Genomic DNA, 21,267 nt, shown 5'->3' with positions numbered 1-21,267 from the left:
ATCCAAGCTTGAGTATAAGCAGAGGTATGGCATCTTGCATTATCTTGCTGAAAACTCCACCCCTCTTAATATAAAACATGAGCCGTTTCAAGAAGAAAACTATTTAGAATGGCACAATATTTCGCACTATCAACAGTACAATTAACTACACAGAGAGGTGAAGCACCACGCTGAGATATTGCTCCCCAAACCATTATTTTAGTGGGAAATTTGGAAATTTGAACAGTAACATTTTCTCTTGATAGGACTTTTAGATGATTTGCACCAAGCTAGAAACAACTTTCATCAGATATAAAGACATTATTAAAGTTATCATCTCGAAAATGTTGACAAAAATCTATTCTTCGTTGCCTTTGTAGAGGGGTCATTGTAGGGATTTTTTTTGGATTCCTTGATATGTAGCCTTGCTTTTTCAGTTAAATGCGGACAGTTTCTGGGCACACTTTTATTCTTCGTTTATTTCCAAATCTGTTCGCTAATTTTCGAAACTCTAGGCGCAGATTTTGTCGTCCTAAAGCCACTAAAGCATTTAAATTGTTTCCGCGAATCTTACGCGGTCTACCCGAAAACTGGTCTATGTCTCAAATCTAGCTGCCATTTTTTATCCTCTTTATTGTCTCATACCCTGCACTTTTTCCGAGTTCAGTCAATTGCACTAATTTTTTAACGTTTCGGACACCCTTTCTATATAAATATTCCACCACTTTTCTTTTTTCTACTTGCGACATTATTTCACAAATCTTAAGTCTGTTTACAAACAACAATATTTGACAGATGGTGTTATCATGCGATTTTGTCCATAACCTACTATCGGCACAACCTACTTGATGCATTACTTTTGTCTTAAAATGTTACAAAAAGGAAATCTATTAAAATTAGGAAAAATATAAAATTTCGGATACTTTCTAGACGGACTATACATTTAAACCTCTACATTTGTTGACTGTGAACATAACCTCAATAACAACAATTGACGGTTGTACATACTTTTCAATAAATTTTTTAAATTTTCTTGAGATAACGATTTCCGGAACGGAAATCAAAACGTCAAGCATTTTAGGTATAATATGTAATTGTCATTACAACATAACTGTGGCTAATCCATATAAGCATAACATTATACAGTAGACTCTCTCTATAACGAACACGATTATTACGAAGTTTCGCTTATAACGAGGTACACTAGATGTCCCATGAAATTCTTATTGAACTATAACACCTCTATAACGAGGCATATTTGGGTATAACGAAGAAAAATGAAATCGAAGAATATGATTCTTTACCTGTAATGCCTATAAATAAATACCCCAATTGACTGTATACAAAAATCCCCAACATCTGTGTGGTTCTCGAGGCCAGTGCTGTAATAAACTCCACCGCCTATAATAAACTTATTAATGTTTATCTATCGACCGATATTGAATATTGTTGGAAATTTACAATTTATTATGGCGAAGTCTTATTGTTGAGGAAACAATATTTAGCATCTTATATTGCTCCGAATGGCTTCACTATAGGAATTTATTGTTTTAGAAAACTATATATTTATATGTATGCACAATATTATTGTTGTCTGATATAACGAGATCCGCTTATAACGAGGTAATTAGTCCGCCATTTCAGTTCTCGTTATAGAGGGAGTCTACTATATAAATCATATGAATCATGTAACTTACCCTCTTTTCTGAACCAGAGGCAGCGTAGGTACGTTCTCTGGCGAAAGAAAGAACCTTTTTGTCCACGTACTTGTCAGGGAACGAAAACAATGCAGATGGTAAATCTATATCTTTAGTATCAGGTCGATGCAATAATGCCACGGAGTATGCATAGTTGAAAAGAACAGGGTTGACACGTTCTCTAGCATATAAAGCCATGTCAAGGAGGTCGTCAGTATTTTTCATTCCTTAAAATAGCCAATAGAGTTAATAAATATTCCTTGCCAAAAGAAAAAGGCATAAAAATAATGTTGGATGAAAGAAGATAAAAGGGAGATTTAATATTGCATTTCACTACCTGTCTATCCAACGTGGCAAAATTCCAACTATAAGTAGGTCCCGATACTCAGATAGGAGTAAAACAAATACAAAAGAATATTGGCGTGAAACGAAAACAAGAGGTGAATCTTACTAGTTTCATTCTTATTAGAAATGTGGCGACACGCTTTAATTACTATTTTTGCTAATTTTTTTGTTTAATAACTTTTCTCAAAACGGTCATATAAATTTACATTTAATATACAAACCGGATGCTAAGAAGTTTTACGAAACGAAATGTATCCCTAACCATAAGATGTTTTTGGTGTGTTCAGTTTAACAAACTGAATTCTCCATAAATTAATAATATAATATAATATCAGACTTTATGTCAACTTCTTAAAATACAGAAAGGTTCTCAACTTTTAAAACGCCAGATGTAGTAATTTATTGCCTTTTCTAGCCATATTGTAGAAACACAAACATATTAGCGTTTGTGGTTTTTTTCAGCCACAGTCAGTCGATATATAACTACGGGTCGATTCACAGTCTTCCGTGGAGAGACACAACCCAGCGGTCGTCGGAATAGGTCAACAACATACCCTTTCGAGATATAAGCAAAACGCGCCTTTCTTTTTATCGACACAAATAAATATATTATTGTTCATTGTTTACACTTATTTTTAATTGACTCCGTAACCTACCATCGGAACAGAAATTATCAGAGACTGTATATAAGGAGATCTCAGAACAAACCAAAATAAAGACAGCTGACCAGTATCGAATCACGACTAACAAATAGATACGGATGCCGTAGCGGCATCTACTTACAACAATTCAAAATTTGATTTCCGAAGAAATAATCTTTAATGAGACCTATTTACTGATTACGCCTTCTTGGTTTCTATTATTTGCAAACCATAAGAATGTAGGATGAAAGAAGACAAAGGGGAGATCTAAGATTGCATCTCACTACCTGTTTATCCAACGTGGCAAAAACGAAAAGTATTTCTTCGGAAAAAAAACTTTGTTAAAATTGTTAAAATAAATATGATTAGTTAATATCTTTTGTTTATTTTTCCCTTCCAATGCTCATTTTTCACTTTTGTAGTTAAGATAAGGCGTGCCTACATCTTAGAGACTGAGCTAGATGAAGCCGAAACAGTTGGCTCCCAAATTTTTATGAGTAGTTACATTAGTGCAATTCCACAAGAAAGTATTTTCAGAACCAAATAAATCATTGTACAGAAAAATACGTATAGTCGATTTGCTAATCTGAGACACAACTGTCTACACTACAATCACAATAAAGATGCACTAGAAATAAACAAGCACGAGGAGTACTCCCATGATCCTCATGAAAATCATGATTTGGGAGTGCTCCTCGAACATTCAACGTATCTTGGTTTGTTTATTTCTATATAGTGCATTTTTATTGTGATTGTAGTAGACAGCTGTGTCTCAGATTAGCGAATCAACTTTATCAGCCCAAAATAATATCAGCCATAATATCAGCAAAAAAACAAAAAACTTAGTAACAGTCAAAGAACCAATAAGATGCAAATTGGAGTTAGAGAATCAAATTATACAACAAGTAATGACTTTGAAATACCTGGGAATTAATCTATCAGCCGACAACAGTATCGAAGAAGAGGTAAAAGACCAAATAATTAAAGCCATTAAAACGGCCGGATGCCTAAACGACTCAATTTGGAAAAACAAACACCTAAGAGTGGAAACAAAGGCCCGAATATATAAGACGGTTATTACGCCAGTTATGACTTACACGACTGAATCAAGATCAGACACAAGCAAAACACAAAAACATCTGGACACCAACGAAATGGAGATCTTAAGAAGGATTGCTGGAACAGGACTACATGACAGGGTAAGAAGTGAGGAAGTCAGACGGATATATGGGGTAGACAATATAAATACCTGGGTAAATAACAAAAAAGAAGAGTGGAATCAACACATAAGCAGGATGTCTGAATCAAGGATAGTACCTAAGAATAGCCAGGGACAAATCACCCTTAAACAAAAGAAGTATATGACGCCCAAAGAAAAGATGGAAAGACAATTTAGGGGCAGAATAAAAAGCACCGTTGAAGAGAAACAGGCAGTACTATAAATATAAAAGAAGAAGAAGAAGGAGAAGAAGAAGAAAAGGAAGAAGAAGAAGAATACGTCATTTCTACTTACCGATAAATAGTCTAATTAATAGTCCAGCAAGCTTTGCATGTTTAGGAATAAACAAAGAGAAATTTTCATCCCTCCTTAAATCGGTGATTTTCCCTAATGAAGGCAAATCACTGTCGCTTAAATCGCTAATATCGCTAACATCACCACTTCTTAACTTATTGATCTTAATTCTTATTTGGCCTGGTTTTGGGGGTTCTCGTGTAATATTTTGGTATTCCTCTCTCTAGAAAAAGTATATTTATGTTATTTTCTCAATAAATTTTCAAAACACTAGGGACCTTGCATAATATTTTAAATTCGAAAAAACGATGCAATTTGGAAAATGCATTTCCCGCCTACAACAATGCCATTTTCATTTGTCCCTCATGCCAAGTGTTCAAGAATTTTCCTGAACCTCTTCGTCTTACTTTAAAAAAGTTAGAGGTTTAGGCGAGAACATCAAAACAAGAAAGCTAGAATATTTAGGCCACATTACCAGAGGTGCGAAATATGAGATATTAAGGCTCATAATGCAAGGTAAAATAAAGGATAAAAGATCTATAGATAGAAGAAGAATTTCCTGGCTGAGTAACTTAAGAGAGTGGTATAGTTGCAACTCAGTAGATCTTTTCAGACCAGCCGCCAATAAGGTACGGATAGCTGTGATGATAGCCAACCTCCGATAGGAGAAGGAACTACAAGAAGAAGAAGTGCTTTTATTTCCTCGCCTAATAGAAAAATATACATATTCTAAAAAAAGAATAACAATTCAGTGTGACCACTTACCAAATACTCTTTGGGAACTTCAAAAATAACACCATCTGGACCCTTTGGCCTATCTATCGGTTCATAAGGGCGATCGAATAACAGGAGTAAATCCTTTTTAGTAGATTTTCTTGACATTACTGGAATAGAATCTAAAATAAAAAAAGAATGTGTGTGTACTTTGTACGCACGTAAGAAGTTATACTTCTAAATATGATTTCAATGAAATAAATATACTTTCGGACAGTTTATTTGTATTTTATTTAAAGATTAAATTAATTTTTACTTACTACTTTAAAATTTTTTTTATTAAAACAATACCAATAATTTAAAAAAAGATTAGAAAACACCAGGATTTGAACCGGGGACCTTAATCTCCAGCCCAACGCTCTACCACTAAGCTATACCCTTTTGTTTATACGGGCTACAAGATTTCTCAGACATAGTGACAAACATACGAAGTGAATTATAAAATACTTTAAATATTACTTATTATCTTATTCCCGAGGTAGACAAGTCCAAATACACAAAAATTATAATAATAGTTATTTATGATATAAGTGTTAAAAGCACAATTTTAAGGCACGTATGTGAAAGTTTCGTGTGAAAGATTCGCTTCGCTCATTCTGCAATTTACATGAGTGCAATATTAATGTTAATAAATGAAATATAAATATTTTAACATTTCACAATTTGACAATTCACTTTTAACTGCAGTGCCTTAAAATTTTTAAAGCACTCGTGCTTTAAAGTAGCATTTTTAACGCTCCTATGGAGTGCTGTAAATTGCATTTTTAACACGTTTATAGAAGAATATATTTAAAAACACTAATATATCCTTTCCACACCTTTTCTGGACTGATACATACATAAATTAAAACATTTAGTAACGAACTCCATACGTGTCCATACTGTCTGTGTGCGCATGCGCGCAGATTAATAAAATTTCACCCTCAATCACGCCTAAAGAAGTATAACTTCAAAAAAATAAAAATAAAATCTAAAAAAAATCAAATTATATGTGCAATAGTTTTATGTATTTGCAAAAATACTTTTTTGGACTTACGCAATTATTTTGTAACAAAAATACTTTTGTTCTTTCTGCTTTATCGATAACCTCTTCTTCATCATCATCATCTTCTTCTTATTCTTATTCTTCTTCTTCTTCTTCTTCTTCTTCTCCTCCTTCTTCTTCTTCGTCTTCTTCTTTTTCTTCTTCTTCCTTCCCATCTTTTCCCTTTTCAGGAATCGCTGTTCCTTGCTCCTGCCACACAGTCCTTCTATCTTCTTCCCAGTTTTCCTCTACCTCTCTTTCCATCAACTTCTAACAGCCCTATCGAGAGACGGTTTCCAAATTGAAAAACTATCAGTAGGAAGATCACGAAATCGATAGAAAGACAATATACTGGAGACTTATTGAAAAATGGACAGTCATGACAAAGCAAAAACACACACTGAGTAAATTTCAAATTTCAAAAGGTACCATCCTCTATAATATGGTCGATATAGAAAATCAAAAAAATACAAAAACACGTCAAATTTATTTGTGAGGAAGACATTTTGTAGACCAGTTTTCAGCTACATTACATCAACCCTCTAGCGAGGGCAGACACAACCCCCAAGATTTTAAATAGAAAGGTGGGTCAAGTGATACCTCATTTTAAAGGTCCTTCAACTAACTTTTCAAAAGTACCGCATACATCATTTCTTTTCAGTGCTTTTGGAAAATCAAGTGAAACCGTACGGATACGAGTTCTGAATTCCAAAATTATTTTTGGAGTGTTGAAATCCAAATTGAATTTTTTTTGAGTATTGGAGTATTTTGAGTATAATTGAGGTATTTTTGGAAAAATGAAGTAAAACCGTAAAAATATTAAGTACCGAGTTAAGAACTTCAGAAATAGATGGAACCACCCTGTATAATTTGGTCCCTATAGAAAATCTATAAATATCCAAAAACACGTCAAATTTTTTGTGATGGGGACATTTTGTAGACCAGTTTTCAATTATATTAAACCAACGGGGCAGACACAAACCCTCAAAATGGAAGGGGGGATTAGGGATATTTCATTTTAAAGGTCATTCAACCACCTTTTCAAAAAGTGAAACCTTACAGATATTAAGTAACGAGTTCAGAACTCCAACATGTCTTTTTGGAGTACATATTGAACTCAAAATTGAATTTCTTTTGATTACTGAAGTATTTTGAGTATTTTTGGAAAACATCAGGTAAAACCCTAAAGATATCTCCCTCCACCCCGTAAGATCGAGTTTAGAACTCCAACATTTTTTGAATATATACTTACTTCAGAGAGAGGAAACACACAAAGTTATCAGAACAAACACCAATGCTGACTGCAATTGTCCCTAATGGAATGGTATTTATATACCATTGAAAAAAATAGCTGCCTAATCGGTTTAATATTGATCTTAATTAATTGTTTTCCTTATCTTGTAAGTTGATGTACCGTTTCCTTGACAAATTTCGATTTTTCATATATGTACTCATAATATAGATCACAACATAGATAACGTCATGCCAGACTTGCTGTCCAATAGCTTGAATTATTGGCTGACAAATGTACCCATAATCATTCCATAATAGTTGCCTTGCTTCAATTATATCTCTTCTGAAAGTATGATCATTGGGCCTGGATCCCGCGCACAAAAAAAGTTGATTAATAGCAAGCTGAAAATTTGTCAATAGCTTAACGGTGTCTAGTAGGACAAACTTTGATGTACGGGAACACTGGAATAGGGGAAGTTTTAATTGTGGAACAGGTTACAGGTTACAGGTTACGTCCCATGTATTTTGTCGGACAGAACTTCCAATTGATTTGTTACCCTTTCATTAACTCTCATCCAAAAACAGACTGCTATTTACCACCAACATAAATCCTGTCATTTGACATGTTCTACGTGTCGCACTTATTAAAATGCTCAACATATTGTAGCGTGCTTACGGTTAAAATAATACTCTCGGTTCGTTTATATTAATTTATTTATACAAGTTACAGACAAATCTATTTTACAGACTAACTACTCCTAAAAATTCCATCCTAATTTATATTGAATACAAAAATACAAGCCATGTTCTTGAACGTTCCAGAAAAACGAAACCGTTCAAGTTTAGTCATGCATCGGCGATCTTTCTCGAGAAATCTTTTCCTCGCTCGTCTGATGAGTCATCCGTCCAGATGTCTCCATAGGTAACGAGCTGTCGAGACGGAACCTGTTATTTGCTGTCGGTAATTCGTCACAATATTAATTTTCGGACAAACCATTTTTCATAATAATATATAGTATATAAAGTTTGCTATTGAATAAATTTAAAAACAACCTGCTAATTTTCACAATCATAAACTTGTCAGGATGACACGTTCCACAATTAAAATCACATTCCACATTAAAACTTCCCTGTTCCAGTGTTCCCATACATCAAAGCTTGTCCCACTAGACACCGTTAAGCTATTAACAAATTTTCAGCTTGCTATTAATCAACTTTTTTTGGTACGCGGGATCCAGCCCTACATGTTTTAATAATAATAATTCTAAGCTTTTAACTTTAATTTTAGTTTTATGTGTTTTTTTTTTTTCAATTAACTTTTTCAATTAAATTTTTAGACGATACAATTTAACGTTTGTTATAAACAAATCAATCCAAATTTATTACTAGAATCTACTTTTACGCTTTAAAAAGCAAAATTGTTACGCTTTAAATAATGCAAATTCCTATCGATATGAGTAAACGAGAAAATTCGTATTATTTTGATTATTATTAATCTCTAATTTTCCCCCTTTCCTCTTTAGTAGTGGTACTTTTTAAATTTTGACCATAGCTCTGCATATGGCTTTTAAAGCCGAAGTAAATAATATAATTATTAATTATTAGGTATATACTTTTACATACTTTAAAAAAAATAAATAAAATCATTTATAAAAGATATATTTATTAAAAATCCCTAAAAAAGGGGCTACATCACAAAATCAGAACTTTTAAAATACTTTTCTTTTCCCAGTCATTCATTTATTTTTTATAAATAGTGTGTATGTAATATTTTACGACTTTATAATATTATTATACAGGGTGTCCCGAAAAGAATGGTCATAAATTATACCACACATTCTGGGGTCAAAAATAGTTCGATTGAATCTAACTTACCTTAGTACAAATGTGCTCATAAAAAAAGTTACAGCCCTTTGAAGTTACAAAATGAAAATCAATTTTTTTCAATATATCGAAAACTATTAGAGATTTTTTATTGAAAATGGCCATGTAACATTCTTATGTCAGGAACATCTTAAAACAAAATTTTAGTGAAATTTGTCCACCCCATAAAAATTTGCTCCCCAGTGTTTTAAAACTTTTTTGCCTCTTAGTCTTTTTTTGATAAGTCGCCTTTTATCGAGATGTGGCTTTTTCTTCAAAATATACCTAAAAATGTAAGTTATAAATAAATTTTCAGATTATTAACAGGTACATATTATCATATACAAATATGTGGTGGATTCGACAAATATTCAAAATATCTCGATAAATACTGGCTTATCTAAAAAGTACTAAGAGGTAGAAAAGATTTAAAAACATTGTGTTTAACTAATGGTGCCACAATAATAATTTAATTGGAACGTACACAAAAGTTTGGGGGGGGGGGGTTTAATGGAGCAAAACCCCCATAAAATTTTTATGGGGTGCACAAATTTCACTTTAATTTTTTTTAAGGTGTTGCTGCCATAAGCATATCACATGTCCATTTTTAATAAAAAATCTCTAAGAGTTTTCGATATATGAAAAAAAATCGATTTTCATTTTGTAACTTCAAAGGGCTGTAACTTTTTTTGTGTGCACTATTGTATATAGGTAAGTGATGTTAAATCAACCTATTTTTGACCCCAAAATCTGTGGTATAATTTATGACCAATCTTTTCGGGACACCCTGTATTATACTATATTATAGATACTATAAAGTTAAGTTTTCCATTTTAGTGAGGGTTTTCCATTTTTGTATTTAATTTACTATTTCCAAAAATCGTTTTTTCCGATTATAGTTATATTCCATAATTTGAAAAAATGTCTCGAATAACAGTTACTTACTTTTACGCAAGGAATCCAAATCTGCAATAAAAAATGAGGGTCACTATTTATGATTTTAAATATAACTGGGTGCGTGGTCGTATTTGATGTCATTCGATAGATTTTTGAAAAATATTGAATAGGTACGTATTTTTCAGTGTTTCGATGTGATATTCATTTCTCGAAATATTCACTTTTTTTGTAAAACATTGTGACTCACCCATTTCTTTACACTCCTTTCAAATCGTCATCAGATTTTTGACATATACACTGTTCTTCATATACTTGACTTACCTTGTCTTAAATCTGACTTTCTTGACTTTTTTTAAGGATAGATTTTTTTACGGACTGTCCTTAACGAACGTCCCTGTATTAAGAATCCATATATGGTAGGAGTACATTTACAGGAAAAAGGTTTATCCCCATGTAATTTTCTGACGAGCTTGAGTAACGCGCAGAATCCCCTCTTGGGCTCCCCTGCCACTATTCTTTCTTCTTGATTACGGATCAAAATATTTCCCATATGTAAATCGTGGCTGCAGTATTCGCTTCCCATTTTTTTCCTTCTTGGTAGAAGAATATTATTTCCTTCTTAAAATTTTTCTTCCATATTCTATAATCTATTTTCATTTTGTTTTATTATTTCTGTATATTCTTTTCAGAAATTTTTAATAAGTTTCTGCTTTTAACAATCAATTTTTTGATCATTTCCTTGGGTTTTGTTTTATACAGTTGTTTAGATTTATCTTTCAATATCTATCTATTTTGATATTTCTGATTACCTTTCTTTTAAGGATAGATTTTTGGAAGTTTTTGACACCTTATCTTTTAAACACTGATGATGGATTCCTTAATCCGAAAACGTTTTGTATTGTGACCCTTATTTAGGGTATTTTAATATATACCTTTTACAAGAAACTTGGTATTTTTGTGATTTATGGTATACAGCCAGCTACAGGAAGTTTATTTTCTTCGTGGATTTTCTTATCTTTGTAATTTTGTCTTCCGCTATGGCTTAGCGACCCATAGGAAGACCCAAGAAACGATGGTCCGGAACGCAGCAGAGACTGTAACAGAAGAAACAGGACACGGTCCTATTAAAAGAAGAAGAAGAAGAAGAAGAAGAAGAAGAAGAAGAAGAAGAAGAAGAAGAAGAAGAAGAAGAAGAAGAAGAAGAAGAAGAAGAAAAAGCTTTGGGAGCTATGGCTTCCTTAGCTTTGTTTCTGATTTTGCAGGTTTATTGTATCTGATTCTTATAAGTAATTTTACACTATATTATCCAGAGATAGAATGCGACCATTTTAGAAAGTCGCCTATCCTATACCTGTTTCTGTATGTGTATTCTCTGAGGACACTGGGAGCCAGATCTTAACAGTACTGGGGTTGCTAAAGAAATCTGCAATCCATGTAATTTTTTTATTTCTTACTATTACTTGATTATTTCAATCATTAAAAATCCAGTAAAGTACACATTCAAAAGCAAAGTTTGCATTTATTACAAGAAGTAATACAATAGTATGCATTCATAAAACGAATAATTATCAATAAATATTATTGAGTAATTAAAATTTTTCGCCTGGTGTAAGAACCCGATTATTGAACTGAATAATCACGTTCCTAACTCTCATGTTCGGTGTAAGGAACTGCTGAAGAGTATCAACTCCAGCTCTTGGTTGTCTGTCAAACGGATAACCCATAGATCGACGATCAGGATACAGCTTATCTTTAATGCCACAAAAGCTTCCCGCATCTCCTGGTTGTCCCACAACGTCCTGGTCAATCTAAAATTACCATGATTAAATTAAAATCAGGATTCATGAACTAACAGTAAAATTAAAATACTGAAGAGGATTTGGGGAATGGAATAGAACAGAGGAGTGGAATGTGTGAAGAGTTTAGGAGAAATCACTTTAAATGGAATTGGTATAAGGATTATTGAGTTACTTACTCTATCGTTAGCGTAGTCCGAAATCATAACAAACAGTTCTGCTTCAAAACGATCATTTCCTTTCGGTATCAACATATTTTCCGGCCAACCACATCCACAAAGATTGAATCTAGCCAAAGCATCTCCTCCAACTGGTCTACGACTATCCAAGTTTCGGTAAGTTCTCTCAAACGGGATGGTCACTGAAGATAAGCTTGAATCTCTGGATATTGAGTTGCTTCCAGGTTTCACTAAAATTTAAAAACATCCCACATAAAATTGCAATAATAGTAATAATCAAGAGAGCTGAAGAAACATTGGTGAACATTCTAAGATAGTCACAACACGATCCAGACAACAACACAGCTCAACAATTCCTGGGCATGTTAAAACATATACTGTACGTTTATTCAGGCAGCCTATGAAACCCTTTTACTGCCTTCATTGACTAGAAGGCCTTTGATTCAGTGCTGCATTATACAACATGCCGGCTTATAAATATATTGAAAATATATAAAGTCGATGATCTCTTTAAAATATATAATATTTGTGAACACTTCAGTGTGAACTTCACCTTAAAATTCCTGCTAAAAACAATATCGAAACTGGAGATATCCCAATTAATTGGAGTCTTTTCCAGAGGAACTCCATAGCCACTTAATATTCAGATTTTAGCATTAAAAATAACAATACTGTTGTGGCGAAGCTTAACCACCTGTTATATATGGATGTTTTGAAATTAATAGCTTCCACTTAAAAACACCTAGTTCAGATGCTAAAAACTAGATTTTTTTTTAAATGATATGATTAATACAGTCAGAGGAAAGGATCAGCCATTAGGATTCGCTATGCAAGATGCCCAAAACATCGAGGCAATGGGTCGAACTATTGGTTTCTATCAGGAAAGATGTTTCCCGAGATAGAGGGTTCAGAGTAGACCTTCGAATCCAAAAGGACAAATGCCGATAAGAATGTCAATCCCAAGAAACCATCTAACAATTTACCGAGAGCTGCTAGGCGTTTGTCGGAACTGACTATAAAGAACGCCATGATTCAAGAATTAGCCATTACAGTGGTGTAACGATATGATGCTTGCAGCCCTGTGTTTGACAGATCAACAGCAGGGGATCGAACGCGTTTCCATATCGGCGCAACCCCCTACATACCACCTCTCGGACGAAACCAAGGAGTGATGGCTACCGAGAGTGTATTTAAGACGAGAAAGGAAAATCATAAAATCAGTACTGAACCGGGAAAAACTCAAACGGTAGATATGCAATGGAATGAATTGGAATGAATGAACTTTGTCGAGGGGAACGAGCTCTGCAGTGAAGAGGCATTCCGCCGAAACTGTAACCGCAGTGAGCGGAGCTCCGGCCAGCTGCAATCCGGAGCTGGCCGGAGCGTCGATGCTGAATTGTAATGAAACTGGATTGAAGTGTGATGAGCTACGAGTCTGAGTGTGTAATTATGTAGATAGATTGATTCCGTGTAGCGCGATTGCTGTTGTGTATACTGTGTTGTGTATTGTATTATTCTAATATTGTTATTATGTTTTTGATGATAGTTATAAATACAATTTCAGTTTTTTTTGCAGACGTCCGCTTAGGGAGCTTTCTCCGGAACGGGGCGAAGCGAGAATTATATTTTATTTTGTTATTTTTAATTTTGAACTGTATATAAATACCTTTAATATATTTATTTTATTTTAACCTGTATTTTACTGAGTCGGTTGTCTTGAAAGGACTACCCGTTACTCTGGGAGTACTACAAATCGACCATCTACATAACACACGTACTGAAACAACAACCACAGCTATAGTGGGTTGACATTGTGCTCACAGACCAACGAATGGCACATAACATAATAGACAGGATCTCATACCAGTTAATAAATTTACTACTAGGCAAACAACACTAATAGATATGGTGGTACCTAACAATAATAATCTGCGTGCTGAATATAACGAAAAGATCGCCAAGTACAGAGATCTGGAAATACAGATAAGGAGATAATGGAGAAGTTCTCGAACGATACATATTCTCTCTTCTATTGGAGTGTTTCCGAGAAAATTTTTACGCAAAAAGACGTACTAAGTCACCTAGAGCTGGATAATATTAAAAGACTCCCACCAGAGCTCAATACTTTTGATACCGTAGATATCTGGAATCATGGGCGCCCATACCCATGGGCAGGAGGGGGGCCTTTGCCCCCCTTGCTTTTCGAGTGCTGTTAACTATATATGGTTATCCAGAGTACACAAAATATAATGTGCAACATCTTCACATCTGCCCCCCCTGAAAATTTTTATATGGGCGCCCGTGTCTGGAATGAGTGGATTTTATATACATAATAATTATATTGTATGAGACTTACGATTAACTCTAAATTTGTCCAATTCGATAAACATATTCTTTTGAGTTCTGAAAAGCCATGGGTTTCTTCTTTCGTCGAATCTGGGAGCCATGAAGATCCTACAAGTCCCAACAGTGGGACGGTTGGTGGCATTGTTGACAGTTACTTTGTAGGTAAATGGTCTGTGTTGCAAGTGTGTAAATCTGACGAGAACAGCTCCGCGCGGTTGGAAGTCCAATCCTCTTGAGAGGTCTAAATCGGATTGTTGCCAGTATGTTTGGAGTGTATTGACTGGGGCACCTTGCGTTTGGACTTGAACGTCTTGGACGGTAACGTTGGCAAAATTCAACTATGAACAAAAAAGTTCATTAAAAATAATATTACATTTAGTTATCAATAAATAGTTTTCAGTAGTAATAACCCAAGGACATTGATAATTATTCGAAAAAATTTTATAACAGATTTCGAAAGCTTGTTGCTTGGAAACAGACCGACGCCGTAGGCGGAGGTCTGTTGCCTGTAAGCAACAAGCTTGAGAAAGTTGTTAAAAATTTTTTGAGCATTTATCAATGTTCGAGGGTTATTCGGATAGAAAATTTTTTGCTGGTTATGAAAAAAAAAATACAGAGCAGAAACAATTTATTTAAATGTGCAATTAACAAAGGAACAATTAGAAAAATTTAATGAAGATCCCGACATGTTAGTTTCTATAACTGATGAAGATGTATTTCCTCTACGCATGCTGTTAACAATTTTATTATGATGTTTTATTATAAATAATTTTTATGTATTACAACCAAATCGTGACATTTTGAAATATTGAATATTTGAAATGTCAAAATCGAAATGAAACGAAATGTAGGTATCCATAGCTACATGATTGAGTGAAAACAGCCCATGGGATCTGTTTTCAGTATAATGTTGGTTGTATTCAATCAGATGACCACAAATTAATTGATTTCATTGGATTTCTAATTGAGCAAAAAATTTTCAATTTAACAATTAACCATTTAAATCAAAAATGAATAACCATTTACAATTTCGTTGCAACACGAAACTACAACCGCATCATTATTCCAGTTCCATCAGAGAGTGCAGCAAGCACCTCTACCGGTTTCGAAACTTATTAGTCTCTCATCAGGATGATGCTGCTCTCTCGGACCCAACTAGAAAAAACCCCGGCGTGCAGTCACGCATTGCAACGAACGAAATGACAGGGATACCCTAGCGGCAACTGCTAGCAAAAAAACTAAGTTTTCAATCTAATAGCACATAAAACAACATCCAAACATGTTATGCTACATCCTACCAGACTGAAAACAATGGGAACCTTCTCTGGTTACACCTCCGAGGCTTCTACAATTTGCAAGCCATAACGAATGCTGAGACTAAGGAGCCTTGTAAGATGATCGTAGAAGCCTCGGAGGTGTTACCAGAGAAGGTTTCTAATGTTTTCAGTCTGGTAGGATGTAGAATAACATTTTTGGATGTTGTTTTATGTGCTATTAGATTGATTATTTCATTTATAGAAGATTCTGACCAATAGAAAGCTACAGAAATCTAAATTAAACTGATTATTTCATTCATAGGAGATTCTGACCAATAGAAAGCTACAGAAATCTGAATTAAATCGATAATTTTTGATAATCTCCCGTCGTTAAGTATATTACGTCAGATGCCCTTCGTTGCTACAAAAAAATACATTCAGTGACATTAATGACAATTAATGTTATAAAATTTATAAAAGTGATGACTTTCAATCGTCAAATATTTATAAAAACTGTGTATTTAATGATACTTACATAAAAAAATTACAATAAAATTTTGGTTTTGAACAGTTTTATTCATGAAATAATCGCAACAAATTGCACTCGACCTCTGAAATTAATATAGAATTTTTGCTCTCGTGACATTTTGACATAATTTCACTCGCCTTCGGCTCGTGAAATTAAAACTGTCAAAGTGTCACTCGGGAGAAATTCAATAATTTCAGAGCTCTTGTGCAATTACTACTGATAATTTTTGATAATCTCCCGTCGTTAAGCATATTACGTCAGATGCCCTTCGTTGCTACGAAAAAATACATTCAGTGACATTAATGACAAATGTTTTAAAAATTATAAAAGTGATGACTTTCAACCGTCAAATACATATTTTTAACAACTGCGTGTTTAATTGCACTAATTTGTACTTACATAAATAAATTACAATAAAATTTTGGTTTTGAGCAGTTTTATTCATGAAATAATCGCAACAAATTGCACTCGAACTCTAAAATTAATATAGAATTTTAGAGCTCTTGTGCAATTACTACTGATAACTTTTTTGATAATTGCCCGTCGTCAAGCATATTACGTCAGATGCCCTTCGTTGCTACGAAAAAATACATTCAGTGACATTAATGACAAATGTTTTAAAAATTATAAAAGAGATGACTTTCAACCGTCAAATACATATTTATAACAACTGTGTGTTTAATTGTACTAATTTGTACTTACATAAATAAATTACAATAAAATTTTGGTTTTGAACAGTTTTATTCATGAAATAATCGCAACAAATTGCACTCGATCTCTAAAATTAATATAGAATTTTAGAGCTCTTGTGCAATTACTACTGAAAACTTAGTTTTTTTGCTAGCAGATGCCACTAGGGCATCTCTGCCATTTCGTTCGTTGCAATGCGTGACTGCACGTCGGGGTTAGTCCTAGTTGGGTCAGAGAGATCATCATATGTGCCTCCTGATGAGAGACTAATAAGTTTCGAAACCGGTAGAGGTGCTTGTTGCACTCTCTGATTGAACTGGAATAATAATGCGGCTGTAGTTTCGTGTTGCAACGAAATTGAAAATGGTTATTCATTTTTGATTTACATGTTTACTCTGATTGGAGTACGAAGGGAATCATTCTCGTTGGAACTTTACTGCGCTGAGCAGATGGGATGTGAATTATAAATTGTAAAATTCCCTCATCTTCCTTAGTCTCAGCATCCGTTGTGGCTTGCAAATTGTAGAAGCCTCGGAGGTGTTACCAGAGAAGGTTCCAATTGTTTTCAGTCTGGTAGGATATAGAATAATATTTTTGGATGTTGTTTTATGTGCTATTAGATTGAAAACTTAGTTTTTTTTTTCATTAACTATTTCTTTGAAGCACGTGTCCAGAATAGCCTATTATTTGTTCTGATATTTGTTTTCTCAGCATTTTCTTTATGGTTAGTTGGCTCAGTATAGATTCATTTGTTCTTCGGGCCACTCATGATATTCTCAGCATTCGTATGCAGCGGTACATCTCAAATACATCTATAATCTATTTATCTTTCTCCCTAAGGATCTAGTGTTCCGAAGTATACCTAAGTGAAAACTAGAAAAACTAGACTTCTTACCAGTTACCATTTTTGTATAGATAGCTATGTCATGGCTTTTTACAAATTTTTGTTAATTTTGCCATGGAGCTTTTTGCAATTGCTGACCGGAGCTTTATATCTTCAGTACAGCCTCCCTTGTTAGTTATTAAGAGTCCAGATAAACAAATTTTACTTTTGTGGTGCACAATATTTTTTGTATCTTTTATTATTTAATTTTCTTATAATTAAGGTACTTACTTGATCAACGGTGTAGCGAGGTAACCGGTCCTTAAGATTTTGGAATATATCATCCATATACGCATGCCAGCGGTAGAAAAATGGATCTCGCATAGCAGTTGAAGAGTCGCCTATGACAGCAAATGATTCCTACAATAACAATGCATTTAAAATGTGTAACAGATGAAAACAGAAGTGAACGATGAAGAACATAAACGAAGTATCACAAAATACAAAAATTAAATTAAAAATAATTGGCGACAGTACGCATCCCTGTCTCACCTCACGTCTAATTTCAATTTCCTCCTAGACGTGTAGGTCTTAACGAATAGTTGTCAGAGGAAATTGAAATTAGATGTGGGACGAGATAAGTAGGTATGCGTATTGTATTTCGCCAATTCTGTTTAATGCCGAAACAGATCTTGAAAAAAGGTCTTGAGGGTGAAACAGCCAAAATAAAGGTAAATGGAGTTCATATAAAACAAAAAATTGAGATCCCATGCGGGTGACACTGTCATCTTAGTCCAAGAACATATTGAAGATCTTCAGAGACTTTTGGCCAGAGTAGCGGAGTATACTAAAGAATAGGGTCTAACAATGAATATCAAGAAGACAAAATGTATGAGAATACAGAAAACTCAAAGAAATATGGGAGAATCTTCTAATAAACGAACCAATGTCAAACGAGTGTACAAATATGCATATCTTGGAATAATGAGGAATAATGATTAACTCAATAAATTATTAACTAGAGCAAATTTGAAAAAAATGAGAAGAGGGCTCTACACAAGAGATTTAAAGTTGGAGCTAAGAATTAGATTATGTATATTATGTATAATAATGATGATCGTCAACTCCGTTATTCCAACATTCAAATCCTTTTGGTAAAGTTAGAGAGAACTAGAATAAAGGAAAAAAAAGCATTGTCTAATGTTTTAAATCCACAATATGTAATAACTTACTAAATGTCTGTGATCAGGATCATGCACGTACGAAGCCATAGTATGACCCATATTATGCAAATCACCATAATAGTCTCGATCTGGAGAGAGAATGCTGGATTCGACCATGTTACCTAAGATGTCAATTCCTTCGTTTTCGGTTAATTCGACTGGCCTGCGGTTTTCCTGGAAATTAAATAAATAATATAGTTATTACATAATATAAAAAGCATTGCAAGATATTAAATAAATGATAATAATAAGACTAGAACATAATACTAGAAAATAAATACTCAATATCAGGAAGAGAATTAAAATAGAATGGAAAGACATCAAAAATACTATAATAAAGCAAATAAAGTTTCACAAAATGTTGTGTTTTAAAAAAATAAAAGCAACGAAAAGTTGGATTACAGCGAAAATTCTGGACCTACCAGCCGAACTACTAGTTGCAAAACATTCGAGAAATGTGATGTCTCAGAAGTTTGCCTAAAATTCCATGGCGCGACCATATTACAAATGAAGAGATGTTGAGAAGAGCTAATACACAAAGAGAGCTTCTAAACATAGTTAAACAGCAAGCGACAAATGTAATCTTTTAAAAATTATTTATTGTGCAAAATTAAAGATTGGGGAGGACCAGTTCACAAACGACATTCATGATTCATAAGACACTGGTGTGACATACCTGAGATCAATACAATAATACCCAGAGCAGAAGAAGGATCCTTCTGCTGAATGAACAAAAAATATACTATTATGTATCACTTTATCAATCAAAGATAGAGTAAAAATTTAAATTTTTAATTATAACTCGGGCACATAAATTTGATACACCCTGTTAATTGATTTGTAACTATTTAGTAGAAGGTAGCTTTTAAGCAGTGGGTTTCTCCTTAATGAGTTTTTCACTGAAGACTTAGACATTTGTAAATACAGTGAAGTGAAATGACAATTTATTTCGGGTTATAATTTAAAAAGATTGTTTGTTACGGGAAGGTAAAATCCACAGGTAGTTGTAATTATTAATTTATAGAAAAATAAAGGTAGAGAGATGTGGAATTTTAAGCCTGTTTGTTTTAAGCACAAGTGTATTTGTATAATTTCCGGAAAGTGATTAGGATGAGTAGAAGTATTGTTTGAAAGAATGCCTGGTTTTTCGAATGAAAAAGAGGAATGTGGAAAGAGAAATGTTTCTGATTGGCTTGGCAATTTGGAATGGGGAAAGGGAAGCTTGAATGTTGAGACAGTTTGGAAAAGAAAGATTATTGTGTTGCTGGCATCCGAGAAGGGCAGTCGAAAGTTTTCGCGTATAGTTCAGAAGCAAGTACTAGTGGTTGTTTGATATGGAGAGTAGTTGAAAAGTGGAACGAGAGACAAATCAATTTGAGAAGAAATACCTCTTTGATTCTGTAAAGTCCAAGAGAGTAAGTTACAAGAATCATCGTTATTAAATTTATTTGTGATACCAAGTAAAAAAGATACTTGGGTCTCAGGAGATTATTATTGAGAGAAACAGAGGAGAGAGTTTTGGAGTTTATTGAACGAGTACTGGTCAAAAGCAGCCTGGCTTGTGTTTTGGAGAAATAGTTGCTGGTATGCTGCTGGATTGATGCTGAGAACGGAGAGGGCTTTGATTGGTAGCCTAACATAATCAATAAGGAAGAGCTGTTTGGGTCAAGAGGAGACATCATTGTGTGTGAATCAAAAAGGTCAGTCAATAACTTATGTGATAGATTTTCTTTATAATCAAAACTTAAAATATTTGCGTAAAAGCATATGAATTAAGGTTCCAACATTTCAATAATTTAATAGGAAGTATAAGTAGTTTTGCAAATACCTAAATTTGTTTGTTTAACTTATATTATAAATGGTATCAGGAACAAAGCGATAAATAATTGTTTAAAATAGATTAATTATATGGTAAAAGCTTCATTTGGACATTTATGCCCACAGGATTTAATTGATAGATTTTCAGAGCATTCATTTTGATAATAAAGGTATTTGTTTGTGCTTATTTATGATTTTTCTATTTATTTCCTTTTCCTATGTTATCCCGATAAGGATCAACTAAGAAATACTGAAGCCACGAGAAAGGATAAGTACAACCTAAGATAATTTAGTTATTTTTTATGACAAAAAGGCACCCTGAGATTTTTTTCTTAATTTTTTTTTGTATGATTTGCGTCAATTGAGTAATTAATTAAATAAATACTAATTAAAATAAAAGTAAGAGAAAGCAGATCATAGCAATACTTAGAGTCAGATTATACCCTAGACAATTCCATTCTATCGATGAGACATTCCCATCGTCTCTATAATAGAGAAATCCCCCTAGATATCATAAAAACTATTGAAAACATCTACCACAACAAAAGAATGGAAGTCAGAATAGATGGACAACTTACAGAACCTATAGACATAGGCAGTGGAATAAGGCAAGGAGACTCATTGTGTACTATACTCTTCAA

General features: G+C 33.6%; 1 protein-coding gene across 1 annotated transcript in view; it reads right to left on the bottom strand.

The window, feature by feature from the left end:
- Nucleotides 1–21,267, bottom strand: part of LOC114334233 (uncharacterized) — a 78,745-nt gene that overhangs the window by 35,698 nt on the left and 21,780 nt on the right. The window contains exons 7-14 of the mRNA XM_050653629.1: nucleotides 18,818–18,982; nucleotides 17,877–18,005; nucleotides 14,298–14,625; nucleotides 11,942–12,171; nucleotides 11,561–11,774; nucleotides 4,941–5,071; nucleotides 4,176–4,398; nucleotides 1,677–1,903 (exon numbers count right to left, since the gene is read on the bottom strand). Coding sequence (XP_050509586.1) covers nucleotides 1,677–1,903; nucleotides 4,176–4,398; nucleotides 4,941–5,071; nucleotides 11,561–11,774; nucleotides 11,942–12,171; nucleotides 14,298–14,625; nucleotides 17,877–18,005; nucleotides 18,818–18,982 — 1,647 coding nt within the window. The remainder of the gene's footprint in view (nucleotides 1–1,676; nucleotides 1,904–4,175; nucleotides 4,399–4,940; nucleotides 5,072–11,560; nucleotides 11,775–11,941; nucleotides 12,172–14,297; nucleotides 14,626–17,876; nucleotides 18,006–18,817; nucleotides 18,983–21,267) is intronic.

This window comes from Diabrotica virgifera, chromosome 1, assembly GCF_917563875.1.
Source record: "Diabrotica virgifera virgifera chromosome 1, PGI_DIABVI_V3a".
Taxonomy (NCBI): domain Eukaryota; kingdom Metazoa; phylum Arthropoda; class Insecta; order Coleoptera; family Chrysomelidae; genus Diabrotica; species Diabrotica virgifera.
The sequence above is the reverse complement of the archived record's forward strand: the minus strand, read 5'-3'. Positions and strand labels throughout refer to the sequence as shown.